This window comes from Hipposideros armiger, unplaced genomic scaffold (genome assembly GCF_001890085.2).
Source record: "Hipposideros armiger isolate ML-2016 unplaced genomic scaffold, ASM189008v1 scaffold_518, whole genome shotgun sequence".
Taxonomy (NCBI): Eukaryota; Metazoa; Chordata; class Mammalia; order Chiroptera; family Hipposideridae; genus Hipposideros; species Hipposideros armiger.
This window is the reverse complement of record NW_017731868.1, coordinates 1,146,999-1,169,096: the sequence shown is the minus strand read 5'-3', so window position 1 is coordinate 1,169,096 and position 22,098 is coordinate 1,146,999. Positions and strand designations below refer to the sequence as shown.

The following is a 22,098-nucleotide window of genomic DNA, read 5'->3' as shown; positions in this document are numbered from 1 at the left end:
GTTAAGGAGCCCACAGCCCCCCAGCTTCAGCCCGTGCTCCCGCCAGCACAGCAGCTGCTCCACTGATAGGTGATGCAGGTACTCACTGTTCTCCCCCTTCAAAGAGAAATGCACTTCAGAAACATTGTTTCCAAAAAATGTTGCTAAAGGGTTTTATTTCTAACAAGAGGAAAATAATAAAATAAAATTAAAATAGGCTTCAGTTGGGACCAAGTTCCTTGTTTTCCTTTTTTTTTTTTTCTTTTGAACAAATTAATTACACACCAACAATCTTGTTTTATTACAACATGAACCCAGGAGGAGGAAAGGAGACAGGGCAAGACAGGAAGGGAGGGTCAAGGTGGTTGTGAGGACAAGCACCAAAAGCTTTCTTCAGATTACAGGGCGCCCTGGTCAGCTCCCCAACTGGATTTATTTAAAAGAAACTGTGAGCACAGCTATGTGAAATTTCCTCCTCCTGGGCGGACCAGTCAGGGGAAGGGAGAGGAAGGAGGAGGAAGGAAACGAGGAGGAGTGAGGGGGAAGGGGAGGTTAGTGTAGCCTGGCTTGGCCAAGGCTGGAACTGGGGCAGGGGAAAGGCGATTCCCCCGTTTGCAAATGCACTGGCCTTGTCTCTGGAATGGTGCTGGCCCGGCCCCAGCCACCCCCCTGCCCACCTGCCCATCCGTCTGTCTATCTGCCTCAGGTGTCTGGGAATGCTGGTTAGAGGCTACCAGGGAGGGGGACTCCAGGGGCCGGCCCCCAGGAGCTGAGGTCTGAACAATACCTTGGAATCAGAATATAAAAGTCAAGGGACTCAGGGGTGGGTTGGGTGGGGGGTGGCCATCCCCCCTACTTGCCCACCTCCCAAGAAGCAGGCTTGATGGTCAGAAAGAGGATCCTTGAGGCCAAGGGGGGGTCTCTGTTGGGGTCTGTGCCAGACTCAGCCACTGTCACAACTGTTGCTGAGGTGGCTGCTGTGGGCAGGGCACGTGCAGCCGGGGAGTCAGAGTGGAGAAAGGGGCCGGGGGGCCTGAACTGGCCCCTAGCGCCGGCTCCAAGCCATTCTGGTTCTCCTGGGTGCTGGGACTGCCAGTGGTGGGCAGGGGTTGGGGGGGACCCTCAGCCCCCGACTCCTCCTCCAGCTCCTCCTCCTCCTGGGCCTCCTCGGCCTCTGGCCCTGAGCTCCGGACCCTCTTTGGCTCTAGCTCCTCTCGGGCTGGGTCATCGCCCTCCCCACCCCGATCCACCTTCCGCCGCCGCCGCCTCTCCAGGGCCCGGCCCCGGGCCCGGCTCCCATGGCGCTCTGCCTTCTCCAGCTGTGATCACAGATGGACAGAAAGAGGTGTGGGCCAGTGGTCAGGTCTGGGTTCTGCCTGCTGGGCCTGCCCTCCTGGCCCTGCCCACAATCCCTTCCTCACCTCCAGAAGTGTGCGGATCCGCTCCAGGTCTGGAGGCTGCCCAGCCTGCAGCAGCTGCCAGATGCTGTGGTTCTCGTCCAGGGTCACCTCAAGCAGGTCCCCCTCCAACATAAGCTCCTCCAGGGGGACCCGGGTTGCCTCAGGCAGCTCTAACATGGGGCCAGTCAACTGTGGCAACAGTGAGGACAGCAGCTCCAGGTCTGGGGGGGTTGTGGGGACAGGCTGGGTTAGAGGCTGCCCCTGGTCGTATCCCCACCACCATGATAGAGCCGAGGACTACGTGGGTCAAGTCTGGTGCTATCCAATCAATGGCCTGCCCACACCTAGACCTACCTCTCTTACCTGAGCCCTCCCCCGGGGCTACCTTCTCAGGACTGGTCATGCTGTCTCCATTCTCCAGCAACCCCTGCCAAGGAGAGCAAGAATGGGGACTGGTAACTGAAGAATGAGGTCCTGTTCTTCCCTTCCACCCCAGACTTGGGCCAAGCACATCCTGGAGAGGGCAAACACAGGATGCCGACACGGAACAGTTTAGGGATCTCTAGACGACACAGAATGGGGCAGGAAGGCTGGGCCAAAGGAGACTGAAAGTCAAGGGGTAAGGACAGGGCTAGAGCCTAAACAGGGAGACAGGAACTTGAGGACAAGAGCTGGGCTGGGCAGCTCACCTTAGGCACATCCTTGCCACTGCCTTCTCTGAGAGGGTCAGAGGCAAGGGCTGCAGGGTAGGTAGGGGGCTCCTCGGGCCTGGGTTCAGCCTGCAGCCGCTGGCGAAGCTCAGCAAGCCGTCCCAACATAGCAGTCACATCCTCTGAGGCCAGAGCCTGCCTGGCACGGCCTTGCCAGTTGATGGCCCTCTCTGTGAGGCACTGCAGGGCCTCGCCCTCGGGCAGCCGCACAGGCAGTCTCTGCAGGGCCACCAGCAATGCCAGAATGGTCTCCAGGCGTGGGCGCCGTGAGCGCATGCACAGCGGACATAAGAATTTGGTGTCCCACTCCCACCAGGCCAGCAGTGGGGATGAGGTGGGACTGGGCCTCGGGGAGCTGAGGAGGCGGGGTACCGACACACATCCCCCATGGAACCAGTCCTGACACAAGTCACACTGCAGGGCTCCCACCCCGGCCGGCACCTGCCCACACACACAGATGGAGGTCACAGAGGCGGCCGTGGTCGATGATGCCAGTGGACTGGGCTTGGCAGAATTAGTGCGACGCAGCTGCAGGATACCCTCCTTCTCCTTCTGCTCCCCCTCCTTGAAGGCCACGATCTGCCGTGCCCAGCACAGGGGGGAGGAGGTCAGCAGTCCATCCCCTCCCTTCCCTGGCACCATCAACACCCCACCCCAAACCAGGAGAACTGGGGCCCAGGAAGCAAGTGGTCTGCCCATGGTCACCCGGCTCAGACACTCTATTGTCGCTAGACTCTTTTCCCCATCTGGGTCCAAGCTCCTTACCACAGAGCCTGGGTCCCTGAGGTCCTGCGCAGACAGCCCCAGCAGTTCTGTGTCAGATTTGTACAACCCCAGCTCCTTCTCCATCCACCGGTTGCGCTTGGTGCTGTCTGAGCCAGCGTCTGCACACGGGCAGAGCACCTGAGGCAGGCAGGCAGACACGGGGGGGCTGATGGGCTTGTCCTGCTGCCCACCCTCTTTCCTCCCCGCCCCAGCATTCCAAACCCCCATGTTCTCGTATGAGCTGTGCCATGACAGCCAGGCCAAAGGAAGCAGCTGTGGGTCAGGTCCCAGGCCTCACCTCCAGCAGCGTGTAGCATGAATTCTTCTTGAGGAAAGTTTTAGAGGCCTTCTCCCTCCAGGAGTGTGCTGTCAGTACCTGCAGCTCTAACTGTCTCAGCTCCTCCAACCCCACAGGTAGGTCCCGGCCCACTGCCACCAAGCCCTCCAAGTCATCCAAACAGGGGTAGTGGTCACCATTCTGGGACAGGGGCAAGAGAAAGCTCAATTTAACATGCCAACATCTACTGCTGTGACTCTGCGCCCGGCCCGGAGATGGAAGATGGATTGGACTCACAATGCTGAGGCAGAAAAAAGCCAGGGATCACCCTAAGGCAGGCAGGCACCCCCACCTGGCTCTCCCCAACTCCTACATCCATTTGCTCAGCCCCCAGGACCAGCAGACTGTTTTGTTGTGCTTTGCTTCTTCTATCCTCCCTGCCCCCACCATTCTCACTCTCAGCAGCAGCCTCGCTTCCCTCAGGCCAGCCTAGCAACCGCTCCTCACTGCTCACCAAGCGCATTGTAGCTCCTTACGACGCCCCCTCCCCTCACCACCCGACGTGCGCCCCGGGTCTTGGCTGGACTGAAGGTGCATTGTGGGGGGCGGGGAGCAACAGGTCCTCACTTGGATCTCATCCACATCAGCAATCCAGGCCCTGGCCTTAGCAAGGGCATCCTTGAGCGCCTGGATGTTGGGCAGGTGAACAGGGATGTTTTCTGCCTCATGGATGATGGCCTCGAGTGTGGCTGGCGGATGCTTCTGCCTAAAGTTAGGGGAAAAAGAGGCCTCAGTCTGGGGTAGTCTGCCAGACCGGAAGCCCAGCCTGACCACCAGCTGTACTGGCATGAGCCCCTGGGGCTGCCATATGGGCCTACTTGCATGTATTCTGCCTACGGGTGGCTGCCAGTCACTGCTTGCTCCAGACGGCATGCACCCAACTTCTGCCAGAGCCCCCATGCCTCTGCTTGTCCGCCAGTCTGTCAACCTGCTGGCAGTGCCTACGCACACAACCTGAGGTATTAATCTGGTGCTGCAGTTTGTCAGATTGCCCTGTGAGTGGTGTCTTTCTACCGACATCTGTCCATCTGCCTGTCCGTACACGTGCTCATGTGCATGTGTGCACGCCAGCCTGCGGAGCTAGTCCTCTATATACCTCTGTATCTGTCCACCTCTGCTTCCCCACAAGCCTGACTCTGCTTCTATGTGTATATGGAGTTAAACAAAAAAAAAGATAAGAAACAAAAAAGGAAGGAGAGTCAATACACCAGCACAGGAGTCTGGTGCCCAAGGCCACCCATGGAATCATCTTCAGCTTCTCCACGAAACTTGAAGGTGGGGGTAGAGCAGGGAGGAGAAGAGGCTAGACCTACCTGGCCTCCAGGCAGAGGTGGGCCTTCTCCTCCCAGCGTTCAGCAATGGTCAGCAGCTCCTGCAGCTCGGCCCGGGCCTTATCCACAGCAGGGCTAGGGGCTACACTGGCACCCGCGACCAACAGTCCCCGCATGACAGCCAGGGTGCCCCTTCGGGCTGAGGGGGCCAACGTGCGTTTCACCTCATCCAGCCATCGCGCCTGTTCCACCTGCCGCTGGAGCTGCTGGGCCTCAGGCACCTCCACCCCCAGCTGCCGCCCCCTCTCCAACAGGGACTGCAGTAGCCCTGGACTGGAGGGCAGTGAGGCCAAGGCCTCACAGGCCTCAGCCTGGTAGGCCTCCACCTGTTCCAGAATACCCTACCAGGACACAGATGAAGAACAAACTCCTCAGCTGGGCCCACTTAGAGGTCCCACCACCAGATCCCCTTGCCCCAACTATCTCTCACCCTCCAGTATTTGAAGAGAGCCTAACTTGGGCTGGGTGCTCCTCCTTTGCCATGCCCTGAGACAGTGGTTCCTAACACTCACTGCCTGTCAGAATACACTGGCGAATTTGTTCAAATGCAGATTCCTGGGCCCCACGCCTACAGGTTTTTGATAGGGGTTGGTCAGAAGTCTGTGTTTTATTTAAATTCCCAGAGGATTCTGCTGCATAGCACCAGGAGACCATCCACCCTAAAAATGCTTTGCTATGCCTTCTCACAAACCCCTGCATCCACACTGATGTCTACTGTTCTCTCCACCCCACTTCTCTACCTTTCTGAACTTGACTCAGCTTCCCAGGCCCACAAGCATCTTTTTTACTTCCTCCTTTTCCTCTTCCACCTCTGCCAGGAAACCTTCCCTTGACTCTGCAGCCTGTACTCATAACACCTTTGCCACTTGCCCCTCAAATCCTATTTCTAAGAGGCAGTCGCTAGACCCTTTATCTCCTGTTTCCCATTATTTTCTCACATGTGCAACCTGTCTTACCCAAATACTTGACCCTTTTAAGGGAGACAAGAGTGGCCTGCTGCTCACAACCCCCCAACCCCTGATCCCTCAGCAGCACTCCAAGTCCACCCCTCCTCACCTTGACATCCCCAATCTGGTGCATGGCACAAGGGAGGTTGTTCATCTGGTCCAGAAAGTCCCGGAGCTCAGCCAGGGTCATCTGTAGACCAGCCACCCTATGGGGACTATGGAGTTTCACATGTGGGGTTTCAGGTCCAAAGCCAGTCCCCTCCCACTCCGTGTCTGTGCTGAGACCCAACACCTTTCCTCACTCCTGCCCACCTTGATCTCTCATGCTTCGCAGTTCCCCCAGCTGTCCAGGACAGAGGGAAGGTTCTAAGATACAAGCACACTTATATGATGAGGGGCAAGAGTTAGAAAAGAGGACTATAGGATATATTTGGGGGAGGAGGGGCCTTAGAAATTAATTGACGGTGACAGAAGCTGGACTTTTCAATCCATCCTCTACTGTGAACTCTATGGTCAGGTTCATGCTGTGTCCTTTTCTTGCCCCTAAACCTTCCAAACTCCTCCCTGCCCACAAAATCCCTTAGCCTGTCTGAAATCTCCTCCAGGTACCCATGAAAAGAAGTATTTCTAGCTTTCTTAGCACTGAGGTGCTCTTTTCCATTCTAGTTGCCTGTTCTCCTTGCTCTCCCCGACACCTCTCAGGCCACCTCGCACTGCAGTGCTTGTCAGCTTCCTACTGATGTCGTCTGCCCAGTGGTACTCAGTCTACCCCTTGTAGTACTTTTCCTAGGTGCTGCTTCTCAATAGGCTACCTGTACCCAACACCTCATGCTGCCGTACCCAGCTTCCTGGCCGCTGACCAGTCCCAGAGCCCGGGACACGCAAGCCTCGGCCTCGTTCAGGCAGTTCTTCAGTCGCTGCAGCAGCTCACTGTTAGGAAACCTCCGCTCACGGGCCTCAGACTCTAGTGCCCTCAGCTCTTCAAGGCCTGGAGAGAGAAAGAGAGCAGCAAGGAGGAGGCAGTATTGAGTAACGGCAGAGGAAGAGGATGGGGGCTACAGAAGAAAAGGGAGTAGAACTTGCCTGTGGAATCCCTCCATCCCCCCATCACTCACTGCGCTTCCGCCCATCCTCCACCTCCAGGGCCACTCGCACTTTGTTGGCCCAGGTGTCAAAGGACTCAGCCCGAACCTTCAGCTTATGTAGCATGGCAGGGAGCTCATCCAAGGTATACCGATACCTGGAGGAAGAGGGCAGGGAAGAGCACCTCTAGCCCAGCTCTGCATCTCCCTCCTCGGCCCACTTCCTCCAGGTAGGCCCCCTGCTCACCGCAGGTACTGCCGGCTACTGGAGCACTTGCAGAGGTCATTGATGTGGGAAAGGCAGACAAGGCCGTCTGGGCAGTCGTAGCAGGCCAGGGCTGATAGGAAGCACGTGGTCTTACACTTGATGCACTGGCGCTCATCATCCGGGAGCAGCTCAAAAGCCTCTCGCTCAGCTTCCGTGATGCCCTGGGGGCGTTCGACCGGGGCACATTATATACAACCAGAATAGGGCCATAGAAAACCCCCATCTGAGCCACCACCAAGCCCCGTACTAGACACAAATCTGTGCTGAGAACTGTGGGGGAGACCAAACTCCACAGAGCACACTGCCTCTCTAAAGTCCAGACTCTCAAAGCTGGGGGAATCAGATGAACCAGGGCAAAATCAGTGTGGGCTAAGAGGAAGAAAAATCGGGTATGATTCAGGTCAGCTGAAGGGCCTTTTGGGTGAGAGAAGGTAAGGAAAGTGGTGGACCAAGGCACCAGAGAGCTGGCAACGTGTGCGAGTGGCCAAGAGGAAGGCCATGTATTTGAGAACAACGCTGGCTTCCTCTCACTCAGTGTCCACTGAGTTCTAGGCACTGTGCTGGCTGCTTAGCGGGCAGGACATCCTGCGCACACATGTAAAACTTACAGAAATAAAACTACGTGCCTGTGCCCAGTGTTTAAAGATACAATATTTGTTTCAACAACATAGCTTCCAAACCTAAGCCAATGACTTCATCTGTTGCTCAGATGAAGAAAACGCAATCCATTCCAAAAATGGTGAAAGAGCTGGCTTTGTTGGAGGAATTGAAAGACAACACAACACTATCATTATGGGCAATTTTAGGGATTTTAAAGGGACATTTTCACTCTTAAGTTTTTATCTTCTATACCAACTTTAACACCTAACCTCTACATAAGATATGAGTCCACTGCACATTACAAAGCCCACTTTGACACTTAGTAGCTGTGTGATCCTGAATTAATTATTTAAATCTCTGTAGGTTTCAGTTTCTCTATCTTTTAAAATGGAGATAATGGTACTATCCTCACTGAGTTGTTATGAGGATTAACAAAGATAAAGCAACTGAGAACCCAGAAAACTATCTTACCACTTAGAATAAGTGGAACCACAAAATAACCCGAATAGCCAAAGCAATCTTGTGAAAGACCAACAAAGCTGGAGCTATCACATTTCCTAATTTAAAACTATTCTACAAAGTTACAGTAATCAAAAACAGTATGGTACTGGCATAAAAACAGACACACAGACCAATGGAACACAATTGAGAGCCCAGAAATAAACTCCTGCAAACAGACAATCAACTAATATTTGACAAGGGAGCCAAGACTACTCAATGGGGAAAGGACAGTCTCTTCAATAAATGGTGCTGGGAAAACTGGATATTTACATGCAAAAGAATGGAACTGGACCTCTATCTTCCACCACTCACAAAAATTAACTTGAAGTAGATTAAAGACTTAAACATAAGATCTGAAACTATAAAACTCCTAGAAGAAAACATGGGAAAAAAATCTCATTGACATTGGTTATGTCAATGATTTTCCTGCATATGACAAAAGCACAAGCAACAGAAGTAAAAATAAATAAATGGGACTAAATAAAACTAAAAAACTTCTGCACAGCAAAAGAAACAATCAACAAAATGAAAAGGCAACCTACAGAATGGGAGAAGATATTTGCAAACCATGTATCTGACAAAAGGTTAATATCCCAAATATATAAGGGTATGAATAGACAACTCAATGGCAAAAAAAAAAAATCCAATTTAAAAAATGGACAAAGGACCTGAACAGACATTTTTTCAAGAAGACATACAAATGGCCAACAGATACATGAAAAGTGCTCAACATCACTAATCATCAGGGAAATGCAAACCAAAACCACAATGAGATATTACCTCATACCTGTTGTCTATTATCAAAAAGATAAGTGTTGGCGAGGATGTAGAGAAAAGAAAACCCTTGTGCACTGCTGGTGGGAATGTAAACTGGTGCAGCAACTATGGAAAACAGAATGGAGGTTCCTCAAAAAATTAAAAATAGAACTGCCATATAATCTAGCAATCTCATTTCTGGGTGCTTATCCAAAGGAAATAAAATCAGGATGTGCAAGAGATATCTGCACTCTCATGTTCACTGCAGCATTAGTACAGCCAAGATATGGACACAACCCAAGTGTCTGTCTATGAATGAATAGATAAAGAAAATGTGGAGAAATGTCTATTCAGGTCCTCTGCCCATTTCTCCATTGAATTGTTTTTTTGATATTGAGTTATATGATTTCTTTATATATTTTGGATATTAACCCCTTGTCAGATGTATCATTGGCAAATATCTTCTCCCATTCAGTAGGCTGCCTTTTTGTTTTTGTTGATGGCTTCCTTCGTGGTGCAAAAGCTTTTAATTTGATGTTTATTTTTTATTTATTTCTGCTTTTGTTGCCTTTGCCCGGAGACATCCAAAAATATACTGCTAAAACTGATGTCAGAGTTTACTGCCTATGTTTTCTTCCAGGAGTTTTACAGTTTTAAGTATTACATTTAAGTCTTTAATCCATTTTGATTTTATGGCTATTATCAAAAGGCAACAAAGAGTAAGTGTTGGTGAGGATGCAGAGAAAAAGGAACCCTCTTGCACTGCCGGGAATGTACACTGGAGTGGCCACTATGGAAAACAGTATGAAGATTCCTCAGGAAATTAAAAATAAAACTACTTTATGATCCCGCTATTCCACTTCTGGGTATTTACCCAAAGAAATTAAAAAACTAATTCGAAAAGATATATGCACCCTATATTCTTTACAGCATTATTTACAATAACCAAGATATGGTAGCAACCTAGGTACCCACAGATAGATGAATGGGTTAAAGAAGAAGTGGTATATACAGCTGACCCTTGAGCACAGGTTTGAACTGCGTGGGTCCACTTATACGTGGATTTTTTTTTCAATAAATATACAGTTGGACCTCTGTATCTCTGGGTTTCGCATCCACAGATTCAACCAACTGCAGATGGAAAACAGTATTTTTTGATTAGCAGTTGGGAATCCACAGATGCGGAGAGCCGACACTACGCATTTTCTATGCCCTTTCATATAAGGGACTTGAGCATCTGTGGATTTTGGTGTCTGTGAGGGGCCCTGAAACCAATCCCCCAAGGTCAAAAGTTATATGCAAATTTTCAACTGCATGGGGGGTGGGGGGGAGGTCAGTGCCCCTAACCCCTGTGTTGTTTAAGGGTCAATTGTATGTACAATGAAATATTACTCAGCCATAGAAATGAATGAAATTTTGCCATTTGCGACAACTTAGAGGGTAGATATTATGCTAAATGAAGTAAGTTAGAGAAAGACAAATACTATATGATTTCACTTATATGTGAAATCTAAAAAAATAAACCAACAAAACAAAAACAGAAACAGATAGAGAACTGATGGCTGCCAGGTGGGAGGGGGTGGGAGATGGGTGCAATGGATGAAGGAATTAAGAAGTACAAACTGCCAGTTATACAATAAGTCACAGGAATGTAATGTACAGCATAGGGGATATAGTCAATAATATCATAATAACTACAGAGGGTGCCAAAAAAAAGGATCCACATTTTAAGAAAGGAAATAACTGTATTAAAATTGTAATAATATATACCGATAACAAAGGATGAATACAAGTCATGTGCATACATTTTTTTGGCACCCCTGGTATGTATGGTGACAGATGGGTACTAGGCTTATTGTGGTGATCACTTCAAAACATATATAAATCATCTAATCACTATGTTGTATACCTGAAACTATTATATTGTATATGTCAACTACTTGTTTTAAAAGTAAATTTTTAAAAAGAAAAAGAAAAATAATTTTATTTTTAAAAAGGAAGATAAAAAGATGTGGTATATACACACACACACACACATACATACAATGGAATATTATTCAGCTATGAAAAAGAAGGAAATCCTGCCATTTGTGACAACACAGACAGACACTGAGGACATTATATTACGTGAAATTAGACAGAGGAAGAACTACTATAGGCTATCGCTTATATGTGGAATCTAAAAAAGCTAAACTCATAGAAACAGAGAGTAGATTGGTAGTTGCCAGGGGTTAAGGAATGGAGGAAGTGGGAAGATGTTAGTCAAAGTTATAAGATAAAAAAGTTTTGGGGATCTAGCGTACAGTATGGTGACTACAGAATAAAAGAAATGCTCGATAAGTATTTACTGTTATTAGCTCTAATTTTCAGGTAAGGATACCTACTTCACAGGTCTACCTCATTTTACCAAGGAAGAAAGTAAGTCTGAGAGAGAGTTAGTAACTTGCCCAATGTGACAATCTGACTGCAGTCAATTTGACTCTGAAGCCAGAGAATGTTCTAAGGATGAAGTCCCTAGGTATTTTTGGATCATGGACGCCTCTGAGAATTGGATGCCAACTATGAGCCCTCTCCCCAGGAAAGTGCTTGAAAACACACACACGCACACATACACATACACATACACACACACACACGTGCGCGCATGCACACGCGCGCGCACACACACACACACACAATCTTTTACAGAATTTCAAGACTGGGGGTCCAGAATCCTTCTCCAAGGTAAGGGCCAAGTGTAAAGAAATCTGAATGTCAGGATGAGAAGGGCTAGTCCTCCCACCTTGCTTTGGCTCCTTCCTGTAGTCTGGTATAGCCCCAAGGTCATCATTTAATAACAGCACTGAACAGAGAGAGAAATGATGCCTGTAAAGCCCAGGGGCTCACCAACTAATGCCACAGACTGACTGGCCCCAGATTTCCAACACTTACTGTTGCTGCAATTCTCCTTACAGCCCATGCTCATAGGAAAGTTATAAATGAACTTTAAAATGAGAAAGTGTTACCCTAAACAAGCAGCAAGGGATTCCTCAGGACTAGTATTCCTTTGTAATCCTATGGAGGACTCTAAGTTAATTCCCTAATTGGGCAAGTGTGGAGCTTTAAGAAGGCAACTGAACTATACTCATCTATATACAAATGACATGTACTTATGAGAAATTTATTAAAGGAGGACTGCCTTCTACTTGGTAATATTACATTAGTGTGAGCATCTGAATATAATAAATGGCATTTCCTAAGAAAGGTTCCATATTTCAATAATTTTCTTCATGTATTAATATTACTAATAGTAGCTGCTACACTGCAAGTGCAGTAATAGATGCTTTGACATAAATCACCTTACTCAAGTTTTACAACCACCTCATAAGTTAAGTATTTATTACCATTTTACAGAGTGAGAAAGTGAGACGATGAGAGGTTAAGTGACTTGGAGAGGTCATCCAGCTACTCAGCATATGCCAGTCTGCCTTGGGTTAAATAATAATGAACAGCAGCTATACCAGCACCTACTATGGCTCAGTTACTTAATATACACCTTCATCTACTCAACTATCTAAAAAGATAAGCACTATTAGTTACAATCCCCATTTTGCAGACAGGGATATTGATGCTCAGTGAATTAACTTGCTCATGGTTGTTGGTAAGTGGTAGGGCAGGGAATGGAATATGGTTCCCAATCCAGATGCCATCTAGTTCTTTTCACTACTCTCCAAGAACGGAAGCTACACCTACTTCTTGGGGCTTCCCCTTCCTTCCCCTACCTTGACCATGCTAGGGTGCCTAATCCAGTGCACTCTCCCCACCATTCACCTTCTCCAGCAGGGCCTTTCGTAGACGCCGCTCCTCTTGCACCATGATGAACATCTCCTTATGTACGGCTGCTGCCAGGTTCAGGTCCAGCTTCTCTGGGCAGGCAGCCATCTTGCATATGAGCTCCTCATGGGAGAAGACGCAGTATCTACGGAGCCGGCGGTAGTGCTCAATGCACTGGCGCCCAGCAGGCAACTGTGGAGAGGTTCAAGGCTGCGTGTTGCCAAGTCTGGAGGCCATGGTGCCTCAGCTTTCCCATAACCCGCCTGCTTCTTCCTTTCAGCCCATCACACTCCAGACTCACCCAGTCAGCAGTGCAAAAGTTGACGGCCTCAGCAAAGTTGTAGCCTTGGTTGAAGCCACTGTGGTAAGCACGAGGGAAGGTAATGACGAATTCTCCTGCACACTGGTTTGTGCGGACAACCTGAGGAAGAAAGGCCAAAGTCACTGAGACAGATTTTCCACAGTCTGCAGAAACCTGATCTAAGTACAGGCAGGGTCCTTCAGGAGGCAAAGAAAAGCCTCAGGGAACACAGTCTGACAACAGATTCCCAGCCCTTCAAATTCTGAAAGAAAGGACCACTGGTCTCTGCTTTCAAGGTTTTGTGTTGACAGATGACAGGAAGATTTGAGTCAAAAGTTATGAAATGTATATACCAAACTATTTCAACTTCTCTAGTAATTTTTATAAAAATTTAAAGTATCACCTTTCATTAAGCTGGCCAAGGTTTTTTCTTTATCAATTATCTCTATCAGTCATATATGCCATTTCGAGAGCCAAATGGTTCTACAAGATTTGTTATAAAATCAGCAGGCCCTCCCATTCTCCACTCCCCAGAGCTAATCACTTTCACCTCTTCTGATTATTTTGGCATTTATCTTAACACTAAATAACACGCCTCTAGACTATATTAAAAATAGCCTATTTCTCAATTTGCTTAGTTTTCTATGCATATATTAGTATTTTAATTCCCACCGTTTGGACAAGTGTTCAGCTCAGCTCTCTATCAGTTTTCGCCTTTCTGTCTCTCATGGAGCCTTATGATCTGTTCCAATCTGGACCAGCTATCCTCCCTAGATCGTCCCTCTCCCATGGTGGATCGCCTGTTTCCCAGATCCCATGTCTTCCTCTTTCTTGGTTTATTCCTTTGCTGTTGTGCTTGAGCACATCCTCCAATACCCTCCTGAGAAATGGTGGGAAGAGCTTTTTTTTTTTTTTTAAATATCTCTATTCTACTCTCACACTTGATAATTTCACTGTATATAAAATTCTAAGTTGAACATCATTTAAAGGCATGACTCTAGTCTTCTAGATTCCAGTGTTGCTTTTGAAAAGTCTGAAGGCATTCCAATTTCTAATGCTTTGAATTAAACGTGTTCTCTCTCTCAGAAAGTTTGTAGGCTTTTTCTGGTCCCAGTGTTTGATATGAAAATCCACCAGATATACCTTGGTGTGGATCTATTTTCATTCATGTACTGGGTAGGCCCTTTGATTCTAGAAACTCAGTCTTTTGGTTCAGGGAAATTTTCATGAACAATTTCATTAATAATTTGATCCTTTCAGTTTTCATCTATTCTCTTCTCAGAACTCTACTATATATTTGAATATTGAACCTCCTAAACAAACTCACTAATTTTCTCTATGTTTTTCCATCTTTATCTTTTTATTCTATTTTTCTGGGAGATTTCCTAACTGTTCATCTTCTAAACATTTTTTAAAAAATTTTTCACTTTTACTATCATAATTTTAACTTCCCAGAGCTTTTTGTTCTCGATATGTTCTTTCTAAATAGTATCTTGTTCTTATTTCATGTTTGCAATATATGCTCATCTCTGAAAATATTAATGAGGTTTCTTTTTAAAGTTTACTTCTCCCTGTCTAAGCTCTGTTTCTCCAAGCTGCTTTTCTCCCTGTTTGGTTCATTTTGTTTTCTAGAGGTTTCCTTGGTTGTCTGTTAATTTGTGGCTGTTTACTTACATTTAAGAGTGCGAAATGAAAAAGATGAATGAAAGCTCTGAGTACACAGTTGAAGTTTATCAACTGTGAGCTTCACTGTAGGGTGATCTGGCTGGGACATTTAGTTTGGGAAATCCTAGGTCTTTCCTTTTGGGCCAGATACCCAGAGAAAACTCTACCATTTTTTTTTGCCTGAAAGAAAAAGGTTTGACTGCCAGTGTTCTAAGAGTCCAGTGGAGGGAGATGGCTGGGAACCTCAGCATCCAGTATACATACAATGATGAATCCTACTCTTTTCATTGTACCTCCACCCTCAACTGTACCTAGACCTCAATCCAGAGATCTTCTATTTTAAACTCTTCAAAAGTAAATTTCTAGTCTTTTGCTAGAGTGAGGGAGGGTCACATTTCCAGATGCGCAGCATGGGAAAGCATCTCACAGCTTCTTATTGGGTTGTTGGAGAAGTCATGACATATTTTTTTCTGTTTTCGTTACAAAAATGCGTCATGACTTTTCCGACAACCCAATATATAGACGTGAACCAATTCTTATTTTCACCTCATTCATCTTTATTCCCAGAATGCCTGGTACCACCAACTATTTAACCTTTGGAGGATTCTGATGTATAAATCGGGTTGGTTCTCAGGTGTACCAGTACTGGTTAAGATTGAGTTTTCTTATCTGTTTTCTAGTTTCAAGCATTTTATCATTGTTTTCTCTCATTTTTCCATCTCTGTGTTCTTTTACCTTAAAAAAAACCCCCAAAAACCAAAAAACCTTTGTACCATTTTAGTGGCATTTCAGTACAGAATGGAAGTAGCCATATGTATGTTTAATTCACCATCTTTACTGAGAAGCCTCATCAAGTTTTTTAAGATGAACATTCAATGCCAATGAAGACACAGTGAAATAGGCAGTGTCGACAAGGGGACCAATAACGTCTATTCTATGGAAAGCAAAACTGCTAATACATATCAAGAACCTAAAATGTTTATACCCTTCAACCCAATGATTCCTCTGGTAGGATTCTAGATTAATGTGGAGAGAATTAACATGCTAACAATACTGAATCTTCCCATTCGTGAATACATCTGCACATTTATTCAGGTCATGCATCAACTGTCATCTCCAATACATTTTCTTCTTCTCAAATCTATCCCTGCTTAGAGGCAACATTAGCATCTCTTGCCTGTATTATTGCACTGGCCCCTATCACCAACCACTAGAATTGTTTTCCAAAAAATGCAATTTTGACCATGTAATGACCCTACCGAGAACCTCTCACTTGAGACCCCATGCCCACACGATAGAGCCATGGCCCAACAGGCAAACTCTGTCTTCCAAGGTCACCATTTCTACAAATGCTTTCCTGACCACCCCCACCCCTTCCTAATGACCCAGTCTGTTGTTCTTTTGTAGCATCTCTAACATTTTATATTCCACTTATTTAGTCATCTCTGTCCTTCGCTCATCTGTGCATCTCTGTAGGTAGGGTCTGGTTTATTTACTTTCAGGGTGTTGACCAGAGACCTTGTACACAAAAGGAGTTCTAGCAATATTTGCTGAATGATCTAGTTCCTGCCTTAATTTTATAGATGTGAAAACTGATTTCCAGAGAAGCCTCAAGTAGCAGAGCCAAAAACAGAACCTAATGCTCCTGCCTCTGTCTCAACCTACACCCTCATTTTGGCAATGTCACTTTACTGTTTCCTATGTAGTTATTTTAAAAAGCTCTCCTCGGGCCGGCCGAGTGGCGCGATGGTTAAGAACTCGCTTGGGATGCCAGAGGGCCCCGGTTCGGATCCCACATATGAGGGCCAGTGACACTGCCCTCTACAGCTAAGATGCTGAACAACAGCTCAACCTGGAGCTGGGCTGCCGTGAGTTGCTGGCGACGGCGTAGGCTGCAGTCCCTGTGGCAGTGGATTGCCATGGGCTACCGTGTGTAGCCAGCAGCCAGCGTGAGCGGCCAGCAGCCGCATTGAGCGGCCGTCCAGAAGCCGGCGACTGATCTGCCTCGCCAGGGAAGAGCGCAATGATGGTGCCAACTTGGGCCAGTGAAGCAGTGCCCTCCACAACTAGATTGAAGAACCAAAACGACAGCAACTTGTCTGTTCCCCTTCCCCTAATTCCCCAATACTGTTCCCATCCCCCCAATTACCCAATAAAAATCTTTAAAAAAAAAAAAAAAAAAAAAAAAAAGCTCTCCTCACATTCTGCAGCTGTTAAAAAATGACCCCAATGTCCATCAACAGGTGAATGGATAAAGAAAATGTGGTATACCCATACAATGAAAAATTACTCCATATAAAAAGGAATGAAGTTCTGATACAGGCTACAACATGAATGAACTTTGGAAACATCATGCTAAATGAGAGAAGCCAGACACAAAAGACAACATACTGTTCCATTTATACGAACTGCGTATAAAAAGCAAATCTTTAGAGACAGAAAGCAGATTAATGGTTGCCTAGAACTAGGGGTTGTAATGGAGAGTGACTGTAAAAGGGCATGAAGGATCTTTTTGGGATGATGAAGATGTTCTAAAACTGGATTGTGGTGATGGTAGCACAACTCTGTGAATTCACTCAACTGTACACTTAAAATGGGTGAATTTTATGGTATGCAAATTATACTGCAATAAAGCTGCTTTTTAAAAAGGCTTGGTATTTTTTAAAAGGTGGTTATAAATAGTTCATAGTAAGAAAGCAAAAATCATTCTACACCAGCACTGTCCAATATAACGCCAGCCACATAGGCACTTTAAAATTCTCTAGTAGCCACATGAAAAAAGAAAAAAACAGGTGAAATTAATCTCAACATATTTTAACTTAATATAGCTGCAATATTATCATCTCAATGTGTGGTTGGTATACGAAAGTATTAGGGAAGCATTTTATATCGTTTGTTTCATAGTAAGTCTTGAAATCCAACATGTGTTTTAACTTTCAGCACATTTCAGTCGGAACTAGCCACATTTCAAGTGCCCAGTAACCACATGTGGCTAGTGGCTACCAAACTGGACAGTGCCATTCTAGATCATTAAACTTACAAAAGACATTATAAAATTCACACACTGATTATTGCTGTATCAAAACTGACATAGAAAAATAACAGGTGAAAACATAACAAAATGAGGAGGAAATAGGGATAACCTCTCCATTTCTATTTTTTGGAAAGGAGGCATGTTCCTTTTATAATGAAAATAATACTTATGCTATATATCTATAAAAAGAAATGGCCTTCTCCAACCAAAAGGGAAGGGGGAGGGGTGAGGCTAAAGATAGCGCTGGGGGAGCTCCAACCAGCTAAACTGCAGCCTGCCAGCACGAGAATATGAAAATCATAAATGCCTTGGACTGAAGGATACTGCCAAGTCCAAGGAGCCTGGAGATGCTGGGAGCTACCTATAGAAGGGGAAGGGCACAGAACGCAGGGTGGTGAAGCAGCAGTTGGCCAGAGAAGGTGATGAGCCATGAGCAAGAGAAATGCTGTGGAGGTGGAAGGAAAGAGCACATTTAAAAGTCTGTGATAAAGCTTTTAAAAAAGAGATAAGTACTAAATAGCTATATATATATATATATATATATATATATATATATATATATATGCATATTAGTTGTCTGAGTCCTTAAGGAGAACCCTCCTCTACTCTTACAATTTTATTTGACATTGTAGGCAAGGTCTGAAGAAAAGTCAGACCCAATGTCTACTTGTGAAGAGGACTAGAAGGGCCCTTCATCATCTCGACATCTCAAGTCCAATAATTCTTAAATAGGGTGAGGCAGAGAGGGAAAAGGACAGCCTCACCTCTGAGTGGAGAAAGGGTGCCTGAACTGTTGTAGAATGATTCCTTTAATTCCCTAGATACCTCAATCCTTGGTTAAGTATCATTAAAATGTATAATAAAAATGATTATTCACAGGGTATGTAGCACATCAAAACAAGGTGAAGGCAAGAAGAAATTCAGGTGAGAACCACTCACCTAGTCCAAAGCCCTATTGTACAGATGTCCAGGGATCTCAAGGAGACATTAATTCAATATGGACTGACTGCATACCACATCTCATGCATTAACTAAGTGGCAGGGCAGGCAAGGCAGGGGTGAGGGTGGAGAATGGAAGGGAGTGGGGAGGAGAAAGAGTACAGAATAAGACTCAAAGCAGAGGTGGTGGAGATACTAATCCCTGTTCCTACAGGACTGGAGATCAGGATGTTTTAAGACCCATGCCAGAAAACTAGCTGATGCTAATCAATGCTGGAAATTCCCAAGAATATAAAGTCGCTTTTAAGTAAGTCAGGATGTATACCCAGCAAAATGTTTTATAGGGTGGGAAGGGTCCACAGAGGAGGACAGTATAAGCCAGGATTCCAGGTTAAACTTTTTTTTTTTTAATGTTGAAAGATACTGGTACTTTTTTTTTTTAAGGTTACTTCCCGCCACCCCTACCCCCAGCTTTACTGAAATATAAAACATGAGTAAGTTTAAGGTATACAACATGTTCATTTCATAGACTTATGTACTGCAAAATAATTACCACCACTGAACTTTTGACCTGTTAAATAAGTAAAAAAACCCTACCTACTGCTCCAAGAAGGGTTCTAGTAGAGAAAGTACAGCAGAGACTGTTAGTTGTCCCAATATCCTTTCTCACCTTCTTTCATAATAACATAACCTCCAATTTGTAGTGGTACATGACCATCCAGAACAAAAATCCCATTTCCCAGTTTTCCCTGCAGCTAAATGTGGCCATGTGACGAAGTTGTGACTAACAGGAGATGAATGGAAATGATGTGCGTCCTTAGAAGTTAGGAGACTTGTCTTGCCCTGTCCTTCCCCCATTTCTCTTTCACTGGTTGGAATGTAGATGTGATAAGAAGCCATCCCTAAGGCACTGCCCTCAAACACATGGCCCAGCAGGCTCACCATCACATTGTATATCTAACCACTATTATTTTGGGTCTCTTTACAGTCATCAAACCGACTGCCCAGTTAAGATAGAAAAGAATGAGAAAGGGGCAGGGGTAGGTTGCAGAAGGTCACGATCACCACCACCGCCGCCACCACCACAAAGGACATCACTAAATCATTCCTACCCCTTGTCCCAGTTTCTCAGGCACTCACCGGCACGCCATGGGACATGAGGGTATTGGGATTCATGAGGGTAACAAGTTGGTGCAGGAGGTCAGGCTGGCTATCAAAGAGCTCAGGTGTCAGCTTCTTCATCACTTCCTCCAAATGTTCTGCTGCAAGCGAGGGTACCCCATACCAAGTCTTCGGCTCCCCCCTGTCAAGTGGAAAGGGTACACACGGAGTGGTCACAACCATGGTCCTGAGGGAGTCCACCCTGCCTCCCTGGTCCCCCAGGGCTCTCCTCACCAATGGAGATAGTTAATGGAGTAACTCCAGTGATCCTCAATATGCCAGCAAAAGGCTGAGAAGACCATGCCCACGTAGAGCCAGGGAACCTTCATGCCGGAGATATCTGCATTGATGTGGCACAGTACGGACTGCTCCAACACAGGCATCACATTCAAGTTCCAACCACTGGTAGCATACTCCTGTCAGGCCAAGAATTTGTGGAAAGAGGATGAGAGTTATGCTAAGGAGCTGAGATCTTTAGCTCAGGAAACCTTAATTTTGAGGTCACAGACCTTTGTGAAACATCTAAGATACAGTATAGGTATTCTTCTCCCCACAAAAATGCACACAACACAGAATTTCAATTCAATTTCAGGGAGGTTGACAGATATACCCACCCTCCAAAATACCTGCAAATTAAAAGCCCTTGTTCTGGACCAAAATGCACCCTTCCCCTGAGGCAGGCCTGGCCCCTCATTTTTTCCTGAACATACAGTCCCAGTTGCTGAACTTCTTATGAATAAGCCAGGTACCCTGCCAGGCATTTTACACACCTTCTCATTTAATTCATGTAACACATTTGTAAGGTAGATACCATCCCCATTCTACAGGTAAGGAAACAGCCAATCTCATGGTTGGAGATGCCATGCCAGTACTAGGCTGTGTTCTTTACCCACATATCATCTCACCTAAATCCCACAGCAACCACAAAAGGCAGGCATAAATATCTGCATCTACAGAGCCACTGAGTCTTTTAGTGGCTAAAATGACTTGCCTAAGCTCACATAGTTGACATAACCACGAATCATCCACTCACCTCCTCCTCAGGGGTTAGGTGCCGCTTACTGTCGCTGACGGGGAAACCGCTGCCAAATTCTTTGGAATGGATGTCAGCCCCATATTCAACAGTCACATCTTCCTCAATGCTATTCACCAGCCGCCAGAACTCCTTCTCCACGAGTTCTGTGGGCACCATCTGGGGAACAGGGGTACCGAATGACAGTGGTCTATCCTATCCTCGCTCCACTGACCCAGGAAAGCTACGACCATCAGGCACCAACACCTCTGACCCTAGCCCTGCACTACCCCAGCCCTCCATCACTTACGTGCACGGGCATGTTGAAGTAATCAGCTTTAAAGGAGTCGGCCATCTCGCCAAAGCTCTGCAGAGTGTATTCCCGGGTAGCCTGCTCAAAGCCAAAGGCTTCAGGGGGGCGCTTACACTCCTGAAACCCAAAGGAGAACATGTCACCAAGACAGAGGCAAAGAGGGGGAGAAGCCTCAAAAGCTGAGCTGGAATACTGTAGGAGTAGGGAGGGAGAATAGCCCTAGGTCTGCACTTAAGGCCCTTGAGGCAGGCCTCCCTTAATAGCTCCACCTTTTCCTCCTAGCACTTCAGCTCAATTAGTCTTCATTCGCCACACGTGCACTACCATACTTTTGCTCTTCTTTTCAAGACTTGACTACCTAAACCATGGGCTCTGACTTAAATATGCTACCCTATGCTCTTCTGCCACCATTCTTTTTCTTGAGCTAAAATATAAGCTTATGTAAGGTGCTCAGGGAAGCTTTTTTATGCCCAGATTGGAACTATAGGCCTAGGAAAATGGCAGCGAATATTCTACAATCGTAGCTTGGAGGATGGGAAACGAAGGCACTAGCTTCTCCAGTGCCAAACCCTATACTGTTCCTGTTTTTTAGGCTGTCTCAGGAGACTGGCTGTGGGCTGACCTCACTTTGTACCTACGCTCATGGCTTTAGATGAGAGCTGTATATACCCCAGAGTCACACACATCGTCTGCTCACGTCTGAAAAATAAATGTCAATCTGGTCCACTGGCACATAACCACTTAGAATCAAGCAGAGCTGACAGTCTTCTGTTGTCTCCAATACTGTTAGTATCCAAACTCTTCCCCAAAGGAATCTCCACCACTACCAAGGCCATTCATTATGCACTGCCCTGGTCTCTTTCCTCATCTGTATGTTGTGTGTGTGTGCACAGGCACACCTGGTCTCTACAACCACAGTTGAGGCCCTAAGATAAGGCAAGAGAGATTATCAACGTCTGCTCTCCAGAAACCCAGAAAGAAGTGTAGGTGAACACCCAGCATTTGGATGAAGGTAGGAAGCTCATGGAACGAACTTGGCAGACTTCCCAGGCCTCTTAGCCCTCACGGCCCCTTCAGCTGCTCTCCTTACTGCCTCTCTTGCACTAGCTACATTCTTCCCCTATACCCTTGCTTCTGAATTCCCTCCATTCCCCAGTCTAGAATGACTGCCCAGTTCTTCTAGT

At 46.4% G+C, this 22,098-nt stretch overlaps 1 protein-coding gene across 5 annotated transcripts in view; it reads right to left on the bottom strand.

The window, feature by feature from the left end:
• Positions 1-124: 124 nt before the first annotated feature.
• Positions 125-22,098, bottom strand: part of KDM5C (lysine demethylase 5C) — a 33,394-nt gene continuing 11,420 nt past the window's right edge. For 2 of the 5 annotated variants that reach the window (XM_019668144.1, XM_019668145.1), the window contains exons 9-26: positions 20,912-21,031; positions 20,623-20,781; positions 19,824-20,005; positions 19,569-19,731; positions 12,791-12,910; positions 12,487-12,681; positions 6,799-6,980; positions 6,585-6,709; positions 6,310-6,457; positions 5,579-5,684; positions 4,505-4,863; positions 3,759-3,897; positions 3,153-3,332; positions 2,855-2,992; positions 2,069-2,668; positions 1,734-1,806; positions 1,401-1,600; positions 125-1,298 (exon numbers count right to left, since the gene is read on the bottom strand). In XM_019668144.1, coding sequence (XP_019523689.1) covers positions 933-1,298; positions 1,401-1,600; positions 1,734-1,806; positions 2,069-2,668; positions 2,855-2,992; positions 3,153-3,332; positions 3,759-3,897; positions 4,505-4,863; positions 5,579-5,684; positions 6,310-6,457; positions 6,585-6,709; positions 6,799-6,980; positions 12,487-12,681; positions 12,791-12,910; positions 19,569-19,731; positions 19,824-20,005; positions 20,623-20,781; positions 20,912-21,031 — 3,555 coding nt within the window. In that variant the 3' untranslated portion in view covers positions 125-932. The remainder of the gene's footprint in view (positions 1,299-1,400; positions 1,601-1,733; positions 1,807-2,068; positions 2,669-2,854; positions 2,993-3,152; positions 3,333-3,758; positions 3,898-4,504; positions 4,864-5,578; positions 5,685-6,309; positions 6,458-6,584; positions 6,710-6,798; positions 6,981-12,486; positions 12,682-12,790; positions 12,911-19,568; positions 19,732-19,823; positions 20,006-20,622; positions 20,782-20,911; positions 21,032-22,098) is intronic. The other 3 variants (XM_019668147.1, XM_019668148.1, XM_019668146.1) reach the window with 3 other exon arrangements.